The sequence below is a fragment of the Heterocephalus glaber genome, unplaced genomic scaffold, assembly GCF_053883595.1.
Source record: "Heterocephalus glaber isolate CG9 unplaced genomic scaffold, H.glaber_assembly_v1.0 deba00001555, whole genome shotgun sequence".
Taxonomy (NCBI): domain Eukaryota; kingdom Metazoa; phylum Chordata; class Mammalia; order Rodentia; family Bathyergidae; genus Heterocephalus; species Heterocephalus glaber.
In genome coordinates this window covers 2,092,405-2,106,598 of record NW_028258346.1, presented here as the reverse complement: position 1 = coordinate 2,106,598, position 14,194 = coordinate 2,092,405, and the positions used below count along the sequence as shown (strand labels likewise).

The 14,194-nt window shown below is 38.3% G+C and overlaps 1 protein-coding gene across 2 annotated transcripts in view; it reads right to left on the bottom strand.

The window, feature by feature from the left end:
- Window positions 1–14,194, bottom strand: part of Dpy19l4 (dpy-19 like 4) — a 66,547-nt gene that overhangs the window by 49,464 nt on the left and 2,889 nt on the right. The window contains exons 2-6 of one of the 2 annotated variants that reach the window (XM_004850122.4): window positions 8,853–8,963; window positions 4,749–4,873; window positions 686–776; window positions 306–427; window positions 62–207 (exon numbers count right to left, since the gene is read on the bottom strand). In XM_004850122.4, the coding sequence (XP_004850179.2) occupies window positions 62–207; window positions 306–427; window positions 686–776; window positions 4,749–4,873; window positions 8,853–8,963 (595 nt within the window). Of the gene's footprint in view, window positions 1–61; window positions 208–305; window positions 428–685; window positions 777–4,748; window positions 4,874–8,852; window positions 8,964–14,194 lie in introns of those variants that run through there. The other variant, XM_087190625.1, reaches the window with a different exon arrangement.

Genomic DNA, 14,194 nt, shown 5'->3' with positions numbered 1-14,194 from the left:
GCATTTTCAGAATTGACTACTACAGCCACAAAAAATTGTAACAATAAATTAAATACCTTACCTGTTAATAATGAACCATGCAACAGTAAGCATTCCTGCTAGCCATGTTCCACTCATAAGCCAACTTGTAACAAATAGAGCAGTAACATATATTCCTTGCAATCCAAAAACAATGCCAATATAGAAATACATAGGCTCAATAATCTCCTAAATGGAAAAAAGGGGGTGATAATAGGATGTCATTAAACAATTTGAGGATTCATAAGTGTGTCAGAAAATATTAAAGTCCAAAGAAAAATACATACATTGCTACCAGTTGCTTGATATAAAACGCTGGCAATAAGTTCTGGATAAAGCGACATTTGCTGCACTGCATTTATAGTCTTCAGAGATACAGTTTTGTTATTGTGTGTCAGCTCGTAGACACCTAAAGACAGATTTTTCTCCAGATTATTTATTCTGCTTTTACAATAATTAAATAGGCATGTTATTCATTAGCCACCCAATATACTATTAAGAAAAATCCCAAAATACAATACTCCATGCCTCATTTTTCCAGTTTTTTATCAAGTATGACAGAAATACCTACTCTTTGAGACAAATCTCCGCATTCTAAGGCTCCAATATTGAAGAACAACATTTATTCTAGAAAAATATTGTTATTATAACTTTATGATTATCATACCTCTCTCAAATGAAGGCGCCTTTAACATATCTTTATAATAGGAGTAATAAATAGCACTGTCACCCTGAAATGTGATTTCCCGTTCAAGTTCCTAAAATAAAATGAAATGAGTATTTAAATACCAGTATCTTAAATTTCAGCTATAATCTGCCTTTTCTCTCATCTTCCAAATTAACATATTTACCTTTTTATTCAAAGACATGTTTGACTTTTCCTTAATCAGTAGCCATATTAATGAGAAGATTAAACTTTTTAATAATCTAGCAATCATTTTAATAAAATACTTCAGGCTGCAAATAAATTAAGATCATCTGTTTTCTGTATAAGGAAATTTTTTTTTTTTTGGTACTGGGGATCAAACTCAGGACTTTGTGCCTGCGAGGCAGGCGGTGGCACCACTGAGCTAAATCCCTGGCCCTGTATAAGGGAAATTTTGAAGGAATGCCCTAAAAAATAGCAAAAATAGTAAGGCAAGTAATAACAAATGATAGTTGCAGTGTCACAAGTCCATAATAAAAAGATAAACTTAAGAAGAAAGTAGTATTTTCTATTACTATTCTCTTTCCCTATGTATCCTGGACAGCAAATCCTTAATCAGCACTTTAAGAGTGGCAGGTTTTGCACTTAATTAGGGTTTTTCAAATCAACTTCCAGAAACACAACCAGACTTAAAATTCTTAAAATTAGGCTATTGAGAACCAAGAATGTAGTAGTTGAAAACATTAGGATGCCTCGTACTTTTTATGCTAAATTAAACTTTCACGAATCCATCCTTTTAAAAATCAAATGATTTCTTTTTAAGCATAATACAGGTTGAACATCCCTAATCCAAGAATCTGAAATCTTACATGTTCCAAAATCCAAAACTTTTTTTTTTTTTTTTGGTACTGGGGATCAAACTCAGGTCCTTGCACTTGCGCAGCAGGCGGCGAAACCACTGAGCTAAATCCCTGGCCCATCCAAAACTTTTTGTGAGGCATGATGCCACAGTGGACATTTCCACACCTGACCTCATGTGACAGGCTGCAGTCAAAATGCAGGTGCATTACAAACACTATACAAAATTAGCAAGAGGCTACGTGTATGAAGTATGTATGAAGTATAAATAAATTTCATGTTTAGATTTGTGTCTTACTTCCCAAGATATCTCATGATGTATATATAAATATCTAAAAACACAAAAAATCTTCAAAATCTAAAACACTTCTAGTTCCAAGCATTTCAAAGAAGGGAAATTCAATCTATATTTACCAATTAATACAAAAACAAAAGCTATTAGGGCCGGGGATTTAGTTCAGTGGTTCCACCGCCTGCCTCGCAAGCGCAAGGTCCCGAGTTTGATCCCCGGTACCAAAAAAACAAAAAAACCAAAAAAACCCAAAAGCTATTAGGGCAGTTTTTCCAAAGTCTGGACTTCCTGAGATGTTTATGGGTATTACTTAAGAGTTCTGTGGTTAAGTTTTGAGTAAGGCTGACTTAAAATTAAATGAGTTCTTTTTTTTTTGCAGAATTTTTCAAGAGTTTCAGTCTATATTATGTACTGCAAATCTCTAAGAGGAAGTCTTTCTCCAAGTCTACTTAACTGATGACTCTGTTTTTCTCACTTAGAGCTTGCTATGGTCTACACGCTTGTGTCTCCCAAAATTCATGTGCTGAAACCTAATCCCCAGTGGGATGGTATTTGGAAGTGGGGTATTTGGGAGTTAATTAAGTCATAAAAACAAAGTCCTCATGTTCAGGATTAGTGTCCTTACAAGAGAGCCCCAGGAAAGACCAAAGGTCTCCAAAAGAACCCTTGTCCCTTCTGCAGGGAAAACAGGGCAAGAAGGTGGCTATGAGCTAGGAAGTGAGTCTTCCCAAACTCAAGCTGCTGGTGCATTCTCCTGGACTTCCAGCCCCAGTTCAGGGTATTTTGTTATGGCAGCCTAAATGGACTAAGAGCTTATTAACTAAATAAATTACTTTAAAATGATTCTTAAATGGAAACAGACTTGTTTCTTGCCAGGATTTTTAAAATGAAACTCTCAATCAGTGCTTCTTAAATTTGCTGTGCAGGGCGGGGATTCAGCTCAGTGGTGCCTCACCCTGCCTCGCAAGTGCAAGGCTCCAAGTTCGTTCCCTGGTACCGGAAAAAAAAAAAAAATCTTCTAAATTTGCTGTGCATTTGAAACATCTAGAGACCTTATAAAAATGTGGATTTTGGGGCTGGGGATTTAGCTCAGTGGTTCTGCCGCCTGCCTCGCAAGTGGAAGGAACCGAGTTCGATCCCCGGTAGCAAAAAAAAAAAAATGTGGATTTTGGTTCTAAGAGGGGGAATCTGAGACTCTGCCATTCTAAACTTGCTCCCAGGTAGTGTGCTCTTGGCCCATACGTGATACTTTGAAACTCAAGGTGCTTGACAAATGCCATTTGTATTCTCAAACCTTTGGTTGGTCTCAGTTCCGTCACCACCCCCAACCTATGAATCTGAGAGGGGAGGATATTTTTTGAAAGCTCTGCAGATGATTCCATCATACAACTGGTATTGAGATCATCTATCTATCTATCTATCTATCTATCTATCTATCTATCTATCTATCTATCTATCTTATACTTTGGTACTAGGGACCAAACCCAGAACTTCATCCATTTTGGGCAAGCACTCTATCACTGAGCACTGAGCCACACCCCAGTCCTCTCTACCACCCGTTAAGGAAAAGCAAATGCTAGTGTAATAGCTAAATCACCACATGTGTAGCCAGTAATTATTCAATTAAGTGTTTTGGTGGTGATAGATAAATCAATAGCTAAAAACATTTAGTCATCTTCACTACTTCCTCAAAATTAGAAACAATGACAACCCAGTTTGAGTTCAACACTTTAAAAACTCTGTAAGTCAAGTGACCTTTGAAAGGAAACTTATTCAAAGGTCAAAAGATGAGATTATAACAACAGTGACCAAAGAGTAGGTTAAATACACACACTACAAAACCAAACATTAAACAGTAATATGAGAGCTGGGTGAGGTGGCACATGCCTGTAATCTCAGCACTTGGGAGGCTGAGGCAGGAGGATTGCTTTGAGTTTGAGGCCAGCATGGACTAAACAGTGAGTTCAAAACCAGACTGAACTACATACCAAGACCCTGTCTCAGAAACAAAAACCAAAAACAAACAGAAACCCAGTAATATGAGGCAACATCTTAACAGATACTATTTTCTACCTATAATCATTTTCAATCTCCCAAATTCTATCTATGTAATCTAAACATTAAAATATTTTAATGCTGGAATGTCCACAGATTGTTTCCAAAGTGTGAGCTATAAGAACTACTACAAGGTTGACTGAACTCCATAACATTTCATTGTTCCTGAAAGTCTCTGTAGGATTCAGCTTGACCTGCCTGCAGTGATCCTGACATATAACTACCATAATCGCTACCTACACAGTTTCCCAGCATACAACTAGTATTCATAGTTTCCCGCATATAATCAGAGGATACAGTAATTAGAGTAGTATATGAAGCTTTACAACCTGGGCCCTGGAATCATCAGCACCAGGAACGTGCCTAACGTCCTTGAAACTAGCTCAAGATAAACCAAGTACATTCTGGCTTGGATAAAGCCACTTTTATCCTCACCATTATACAAACCTCCATCTCCCCTTTCTGATCCAAATGAGAAAAACCCACTTGTCTTGCTGACCACCCACGACATGCGTCTGTCCTTAAGTCCCCCAATAAATTGTCTTCAGTGCAACCCTGGGTCTGTCTGCCTCTTTCTTCAGTCTCACAACACCTGGCAGCCAATTCTTGTCCCCTAGGACCAGGTTCTTCCAGAACAGCCTCTGAAAAATTAATTGTATAGAGAGAGCACCTTCCTAACTTCTACTCTATGAGGTATCCTATGACATAGCTCAAGGCTGATGCTGTGACTATCTTCTCAAAAGAGCTTCCATAGCATTTTGTTTCTAATAGCTGTAAATAAGCACTTGTCGCATATATTTTTTCCCTAGAAAACACACTAGTAGAATTAATATTAAATACTAAATCACCTTTCATATGCTCAGAATTCTTTGTGCTTACCTGCCTGTTGGAAAACCAGAATTTCCGTTCATGGAATGCAGATAAGTAGAGTGCATACATCATACCACTAGTAACTGCAGCAAGACAGCCAATGAAAATCTTTGCAAAGCGCTGAAATATTACATCTGAAAAAGTATATTAAAAGTAATCAAAAGATAATATATACTCTAGATGTGATGTGATAAAAATGGCATTCTAGTTTCTTTCCCAAAACTCATGACTCTAGTCTAATCATGAAAAAAAATCAGATAAATCCCAACAGAGAGGGAACCAACAATCTACCTACTAGTCCTCAAAACTGTCAAAGTCATCAAAATGTCTGAGAAACTGACATAGCCAAGGGATCCTAAGAAAACATGACAATTAAAAGTAATGTGGTGGGCCAGGGATTTAGCTCAGTAGTCCCACAGCCTGCCTCTCAAGCACAAGGTCCCGGGTTTGATCCCCGGTACCAAAAAAGAAAGAAAAGTAATGTGGTATCTTCTATGCAATCCCAAAAAAGAACATTAGGTAAAAGCCAAGGAAATCTGAATAATGTATGGGTCTTAGTTAATAATAATGTATCAAAATCAGTTCCTAGGCCAGGGATTTAGCTCAGTGGTTTCACTACCTGCTGTGCAAGCTCAAGGACCCGAGTTCAATCCCTGGTACAAAAAAAAATCAGCTCCTTAATTGTAAGCAATGTACCACACAAGTGTAAAATGTCAATACAGGGAAGTCTGTGTGAGGAAGGGTGTAATGTGGGAATTCTGTACTATTTGCTCAATTCTGTGTAACTCAAAGTGGTTCTAAAAATTAGTCTATAGTCTGCAAGACACAAAGTTCTGGACATCTGTTTCACAACAAGGTAAATATGCTTAACACTATAGAACTCCATACCTAAAAACGGTTAAGATGATAAAAAAAATTAATATCCCTTAATGTGGGGGAAAGGGGTAGCGGGGATCAAACTCGAGACCTTTTGCTTGTGAGGCAGGCAGCGGAAACCCTGAGCTAAATCCCCAGCCCAATATCCATTAATTTTGAAAACTAATCAAATACACAGCCAGGAGTGGTGGCGCATGCCTGTGATCCCAGCACTTGGAAGGCTGAGGCAAAAGGATTGCCCTGAGTTTGAGGCCAGCTTCTTCTCCATAGGGAGACCTTGTCTCAAAAAAACCACAAAAAAACTAATCAAATACAATGTCCAATATCTAAAGTATGCTGGCCATAGTAGCACACACCTGCAATCCCAGTACTGTGGGAAGCTGAGACAGGAGGACTACAAATTCAAGACCAGGATGAACAACTTAGCTACTTAGTGGAACACTGTCTGAAATTTTTTTTTTATTCTCCTTTTTTGGTTGATTATCTTTTTTTTTTTGGTACTGGGGATTGAACTCGGAACCTTGAGCTTACGAGGCAGGTGGCAGAACCACTGAGCTAAATCCCCAGCCCTATTTTCCTTTTTTGGGACAGGGTCTCATGATGTAGTTAGGGGTGGTCTTGAACTCACTGTGTAGCCCAGGCTGGTCTTGGACCTGTGACGATCTTCCTGTCTCAAACTCTGGAGTGCGGGATTACAGGGCATGCCACCACATCTGGACTGTTTCAAAATTTGAAAGAGGGCTGTCGATGTACAGTGGACCCTTGAGTTACGAACTCAATTCATTCCTGAGGGCTGGTTATAACCCAAGTTGGTCAATTGAAGGCTCAGGCTCCACTGCCCAGCCTTCAAAGTCTCTTTCCTGTACACAGGCATATCTCAGTGTCCTTAGAGAGACATTGGCCCAGGATTTCTCAATTAATCCCACACGGGAAAGGATGTTGTAATGTTCCTTCCAGAACTCTTTAAGGGTTAAATATGTATCTGAGACTGTCTAGAAGCACAAAGGGCCGGCATTCAGGCCATAACTGAAGACTTTCATCATAAGTTAAAACTAAAATTCTGGTCATAATCCAAGTTGTCTGTATGTCAGGCCTGTTAGGACTCGAGGGTCCAATGGAGCTCACTGTGAAAGCTCTGGGTTAAATTCCCAGTACAGAAAAGAGAAAGAGAGAGAGAGAGAGAGAGAGAGAGAGAGAGAGAGAGAGAGAGAGATAGGTAGGGGTAAATATCAGAACAGTGATGGGCTTCCAAGCTTCCAAGTGTAGGGAAAATCTTCCAGGAAGGGGTATAATGAAATTGTCTTGGGTAATGAAAATATTCCATAGCTTGTTTTGGCTATATTTAACATCAAAACTCATTTAATTAGGGCTGGGTATTTAGCTCAGTGGTTTTGCTGCCTGCTGCGCGAGCGCAAGGACCCGAGTCTGATCCCTGATACAAAAAAAAGGCAACTCATTTAATCAAATACCTAAGACTTTGTCCATTTAATTATATGTTAATTTTACTCAATTTTACAAATTAGGAACTGAAGATATAGTGGTATAGCTCAGTGATAAAGAACGTGTACTTTACACACATAAGGCCCTAAGTTCCATGCCTAACATGAAAAACAAAAACCAGGGCCGGGGATTTAGCTCGGTGGTTTTGCCGCCTGCTGCGCAAGCACGAGGACCCGAGTTTGATCCCCAGTACCAAAAACAAAAGAAAGAAGGGCCGGGGATTTAGCTCAGTGGTTCCGCCGCCTGCTTCGCAAGCGCAAGGATCTGAGTTCGATCCCTGGTACCAAAAAAAGAAAGAAGAAAAACAAAAACCGTTAGCTTTACCATAAAAATTTTTTGTTGGCTTTTTATCTTAATTCCAGTCAGCCTTAGTTCCAACAATTGTATTCACAATTTTTTCTAGATATATCTCTTAAGAGCCTAATTACATACAGTTTGAGCTCGTAAGCCAACAGTCTTAGTTCTTTTCCCTCAATTCTATGTCCAATTAAAAGGATTTAGTAGGAAATACTTTCATTCATGTATCTATTTTGACAAATTTTGCAACAACTAGCCCCTTAATTTGGCTACTGTCTTGAGCACTGATCTTAACCTTTGTTACTTAAAGCACTTCTTGATTTTTGTTTGTTTGAAACAGGGTCTCACTGGGAGAGAATTTTGGAAGCTTATGCTTGGTCTATTATAGACCTCATCCTATAGATCTTTTCCTTTTGTTGATTTTGTTCTGAATTATTCGCTATGAGAAATCAGCTATAAATACAACTGTATCCTGGGATCTCTGAGTCCTCCACACTTGTCACTGAACACTGGGGTGACACTGGGATCTGAGTGAATCAGAGCTGGCCCTGGTGTACATGAGACTCATGCTATGAGGAGATAAGACTGAGCATCTTCCTTAGGGTGGGGAGGTAATGACTGTATTTTGTCTGACAAAAGCGAGTAAATATTTATGATTACAAGGACAGAGGGTGGCAGATTCTATTATTACTCCCAACTATCTTCTCTTTCCCTGTAGAAAGATTACAGGGGCTGAGGATTAGCTCAGTGGTAGAGTACGTACTTAGCAGACACACAAGTGTTAGGTTAGATCCCCAGTATGACAAAACAAGTGAACAAATTAAAAATAAAAATAGTATGCATTTCTGCCCATTACCATGTGACTTGCAGTGCTTTCCTGTAATCAGAGTACACTTCTGCAACCCATGGTCTGGACCGACTAAGCCCTTGCTGGGGCTGACAGGATGGACACAAGCAATGGAGGCCAGTTCAGCAGAAACCTGAAGAGGTGCCACAGGGGAGGTTCTACTCTCCTGCTCTTTTCCTCTGCCCAAGAAAAAAAGGCCCCAAATAAAGGCTATTCCTTTATAACACATGAAGCTACACCAGCTACCTGAGGCCATAACATGTGGTATATATCAGAAATAAATGTCTGCTGTACGGCAGTGATGCTTAGTGGTTGCTCTCTCATGGACACAAAACCGAATAAATTTGAAAATATGTTCATATATTTTAAAGTATTAAAACATTCTCTCTTTTTTTTGAGTCAAGGTCATATTCTGTAATTTAAACTGGCTTTGCACTCGCTATATAGCTCAGACTGGCCTCAAACTCAGAAGGTCCTCCTGCCTCAGCCTCCCCAGTGCTGGGATTAAAGGCATACGACACCATCTCTATCCAAAACATACTTTCTATCATAACTATTTTTGTAGTAATAGTAAAACTTCAAATCTAACTTACATTTTGGAGCTCTTTCAGGAATTGGAGTGTCACTGATTTTCTCTTCTTTGGCAGATTCTTTATTTTCTGAAGACTTTGGCTTTTTTCTTTGGCATAGTTCTACAGCTGGACCTTAAAATATATAAGACATTATTGCAACAGTGTGTCAATAATCTGTATCCCAAGTTCTTTGACTTTTATTATATTAAATCGGAAATCATACTGAGACCAATTAGTACCAAAAGTAACTTTTTAAATAATTACATTAGCACCCCCTGCATATTATCTTTAGTACAAAAAAAGTCAATATGGGCTCTTCCCCCTCCCTGTTTTCAGAGTTCTACTGATAAGGCAATAAGCTTTTCTCCAGAGATTTTATTTTTCAAATCATTTTTATTAAGTTTATTGGTACATAATGATCACACTCATCACAAAGAATTTGTACCTGTACATGATGTATCTTGATTATTTATCCCCATTTCCCTCCCCTCCTTTCAATCCTTCTTCCCCTCCCCATTTACAAAAGCTTTATTTACATTTTTTCTTCTATTTTCATTTTTTCCTTTTCCCTTCCTCCTACCCCCTCCTGTTTACCTTCCCATTTGAACATTTACTTTTCAAATCATAATCATGAAGTAATGATTATGACATACAAACTGCTTAGTAAACTTCTGCTGTTTGGATACCTTCAGGACTCTGTGTTTACATTCAATTGTTACAGAAACAGTTGGATAACATTAAAGAAAAACACATTTGAAAGTTTGCTTCAATACTTGTATCATTTCAATACTTTCAGCATTTATAACATCTTTTTTGGAGACAGTCTCACTATGTAATCCTATCTGGCTTTAAATCTGCTATGTAGCCCAGCCTCACCTGCTACTGGCAATCCTGCTTCATTCCCGAGCCACTGCTACCGGCTTGCGCTACAGTTCCCATGTCATGTACCCTTGTAAAATACATTTTAAGATGAAATGTCAAAGTTTCTTGTTGAGACTCCACAGTGATTGTATAAGCAGTCTCAACAAGTTCTGAACATGAATCCTTCTCACAAAGATTTTAGGAAGTTTAAGAATCAAACTAGGGGGCCAGGGATTTAGCTCAGTGGTTTTGCCGCCTGCTGCACAAGCGCAAGGACCCAAGTTCCATCCCCGGTACCCCCCCCCCCCAAAAAAGGATCAAACTGGGAAGAAAAAATTGAACCATTTCATAATTTTAACCCAGTGTCCTGACTGAGTTAAGAAAATGTTCCCCTCTGGCAATCAACAGGGCATACCCTTTGTGAGGGAACAGACACTCAGCTTTAACACAATCAGTGTTGTAGCAAATCATAACATGAAAACAAACAGCAAACAGGATACAGGTGTGACAGAAAACTATGCTGAGTCTGTAGATTTTTTTAAATTTCTATTACACTAAAAGACATATCGCCATTAATCTCTCTCAAAATACTCCATCCACCACATACACTTTGAAGACACTTATTCCATGGTTACTGATATTTCCTCAAGCAGTTTTTAAAGTCCTCTTTTGAGTGTCTTTTTGCTGCTGCCTTGATGTCCTGAATCAGTTTTAAATGTTTATAGCAATTTCCCTTTAATAAAAACATTACAGTCCTGGTACCATGCTACTTCTGGCTCTTCCCCAAACTCAAAATGATCATGAAAGGTAAATAAATGTTTTATACTGCAGTGGGACAATTTGGAAGCCAGTTAACCCAACTAAAATCACTCACAAAAACAGACTTTCAGAATGGCAAGAACCAGGGCTGGGGATTTAGCTCAATGTTTCCGGCACCTGCCTCGAAAGTAGAAGGACCTGAGTTCAATCCCCGGTACCAAAAAAACAAAAAACAAACAAACAAACAAAAACAGAATGGCAAAAACCATGGGATAGGTTTGTGTGAAGCAAGCTGGAGTGTTTTGAGAGGAAGAGGGTTAAAGGTGATAAGTGTTTTGCTGTGATTTTTACAATTTAGACACTCACTGTATTTGTCCATCACATTTCATAGTTTCACCCAGTCATCCTTGCCAACAGATTTAACACATCACTGGCAAACCCTAAAGTTATCAAAATTAAACTTGTTCTTTCAAGTCCTAATAATCATAAGCACAATTATTTGCCAGGTCTTCAGTATGATTTCTTTTTTTTTTTGAGACAGGGTCTTGCTTTGTAGTTCAGGCTGGCCTTGAACTCATTATGTAGCCCAGGCAGGCCTCAAACTCATGGTAATCCTCCTGCCTCAGCCTCCCAAGTGCTGGGATTACAGGTGTGTGCCACTATGCCCAGCTGAGATGCTATTTCATTTATTTATTTATTTGGAAGTAAAACATTTACTGGTGAGATGCTATTTGAAAATGTTTCAAGATAAGCACATTTTTTCCAGAATAACTGGAGGACATGATATTATTTAGTTCATTATCAAATACATCATTCATCCATTAACAATTTTAAAAAATCAAAACACAACTGATCATAAAACTATAATTTGTGCATTTTTACTCGGTTTTTTTTTTTTTTTTGGTACCAAGGATCGAATTCAGGACCTTGCACTTTCGAGGTGGGCAGTGGAACCACTGAGCTAAATCCCCGGCTAATTTGTACATTTAAAAAAAATAGTCCTAAGGGGAAGGGGAGGAAGGAAGAGGGGAGGGAGAAAGGAAGGAAGAGACAAAAAAAAAGAATAGAAGGAAAAAACAGAAATAAAGCTTTTGTAAATAAGGAGAGGAAGAAGGGTTGAAGGGAAGGGAGGGGAACAGGGAAAAAAGAAACAGCAGCAAGATTATTATGTACAGGTACAAATTCCCTATGAGGAATGTTATCATTATATATATCTAAAATGTTACCAATAAATGTTTTGCTTCAAGAAAAATAAAATAAAATAAAAAATAATCCTGGCCGGGAGTGGTGGTACACACCCATGATCCCAGCACGCGGGAAGCTGTGCCAGGAGAATGACTGGGAGTTCGAGGCCAGCCTGGGCTCACAGTGAGTTCAGGGCCAGCCTGAACTACAAAGGGAGACCCTGCCTCAAAAAAAGAAAGACCCAAAAAATAATAATAATCATCCTGAAAGTTCTACCGAGTTTCACATGCTGTGGTATCACTAGCACTTCATGATCTTACAGACATAGATGTTAGATAAGCTGAACTTATAAAGAGCCCTAGGATGTGTAAAAAGCTCTCAGAAAATTTTCCTAATATTAGACTATCTTCCTTTTTTATCTCCAGTTACAAATACAATGCAGCTGGGATTTAGCTCAGTGGTACCACACCTGCCTCGCAAGGGCAAGATCCTGAGTTCGCTCCCCGGTGAGGGGGGACGACAATGCAAAAGTTACCTGCAAACCACTAACATGAATTCCAAATTAAACAGACAATTCCAGATTAAACAGGCATTTCAGAATGTCCTGGGTAAGCTTATAACAGGGTCCAAGAATTGGTCTCTTATAGGAGTGGAAGACAGTTTTTCTAACCTCTTGATGACTAGGCTATAAAATGTGAGTCTAAATAAATGAATCAAAAAAGGAGAAATGAATCAGCTACTGTTGCTGTTGTTCAGATGGATGGTTCTCTAGCTTTACTGTGAAAAATGAACAAAACAAAGGTATTTTTAAAATTTGAGGGCTGCAGATTTACCTCTGTGGTTCTGCTGCCTGCTTCACAAGCACAAGGTCCTGAGGAGTTTGACCCCTGGTACCAAAAAAAAAATTTGATAGGAAATTCATATGTTCACTAAAATATCTAAATATCTTTAAACACTAGGATAGTAAGAATAAAACTGTACATTTAGTATATTTTATCCACTTTTTTTTTTTGGTACCGAGGATCGAACTTGGGACCTTGCACTTGCGAGGCAGGCGGTGGTATCCACTTCTATACCACCATTTATTTTGTAGTCAAGTTAAGTAGCAAAGCCAGTGAAATGACATTATTATTAGAAAAGCCAGACCTTGGATTATGTCTATTTTTGCATACAAATCTGGGTCAATTAATAAATAACACTATATTCCTTTTCCATGATGCTTGTTTAATTTTCCCTTGCCCTGAGGTAAGTCACAAGGCAGACACAGACAACAAAAATGAATATTTATATAAAGTCAAATAAAATCTTCAAAAGCAAGCTATTCTTTACATTTATTTTAAAAGAATACAAGGGGAAAATGTAACCACAAGTTTACTTATTAGTTACACCTGCATGATGAAATAATTAACTGTATCAAACTTTATTTAATTGGATAATTTCAGAAGTTAGCTTAACAAAGTTGACATAGTTACTGAAGCTGTGATACAGGACTAAATGGGCTAGCTAGGTAGGTAGGTCTTTACCATTAAACAGGGTCTAAATATACACAGTAAGACAAAGATAAACCAGGAAGAGAATATTCACATAAAAATGGTAGGGCAGGTGGGAGGTAACTCATTGGCAGAGTGCACAAATCCCTGAGTTCAATCCATAGCACTCTCCCCCACAAAAGTGTTCTTACAAAAACACCTATCATTTTCCTTTTCTAAAATGTTCTTTATTGAATAAGACACTTTAAGTGTTCTCTTTTCACATAAATGGATTTTATTTATAAAAGTACAATTTACACAAAAATTTGCATATATTCCTAAATAATTTATGAAGTATACGAATCATAATAGCTATCTCTCTAGAATCTATATTACTAATGATCAAGGAATACACAAATAAATAATTGATGATAGATCTATCAGACTTTTTTTTTTTTGGTACCAGGGATCAAACTCACGACCTTGTGCTTGCAAGGCAGGCGCAGTGCTACTGAGCTAAATCCCCAGCCCTATAAGACATTATTTTCTGAAATGTCACATATTTTAAGGTACTATTTAGTAACAGTTTTACAAGGGGAAAAAAACACTATTGCATGTTGGATGCATGCATTGATTTTAAGACATGTCAATTTTACTGGCATTAAATTGTGGGAGCAAAAAATATGACCTGGAACAATATTTACCTTAGCCAAATTCCTCAAGTTTGCCCCAAAGTTAACTTTCGGCCGGCCACCAAGAAACAAAACTGAATGGATGCACATTTTACCTCATTTCCTTTTACTGGATTTATAACTTCATAATCGAAAGAGGAAGCTTCCAGCTGGGATACAGCCAGCTCAATGGTAGAGCGCTTAGGCTCTGCTTTTGGTCCCCCAGCACTGACAAAATAAATAAAAGAAAAGAAAAGGAGGGCCGGGGATTTAGTTCAGTGCCACCGTGCCTGCCTTGCAAGCACAAGGTCCTGAGTTTGATCCCCAGTACCATAAAAAGCAAAGAAAGAGAAAGCCACACATATCTAGGTGTGGAAAAACAAAAAGGCCAAAGCAATAGGTCAATAGATTAAGTCTG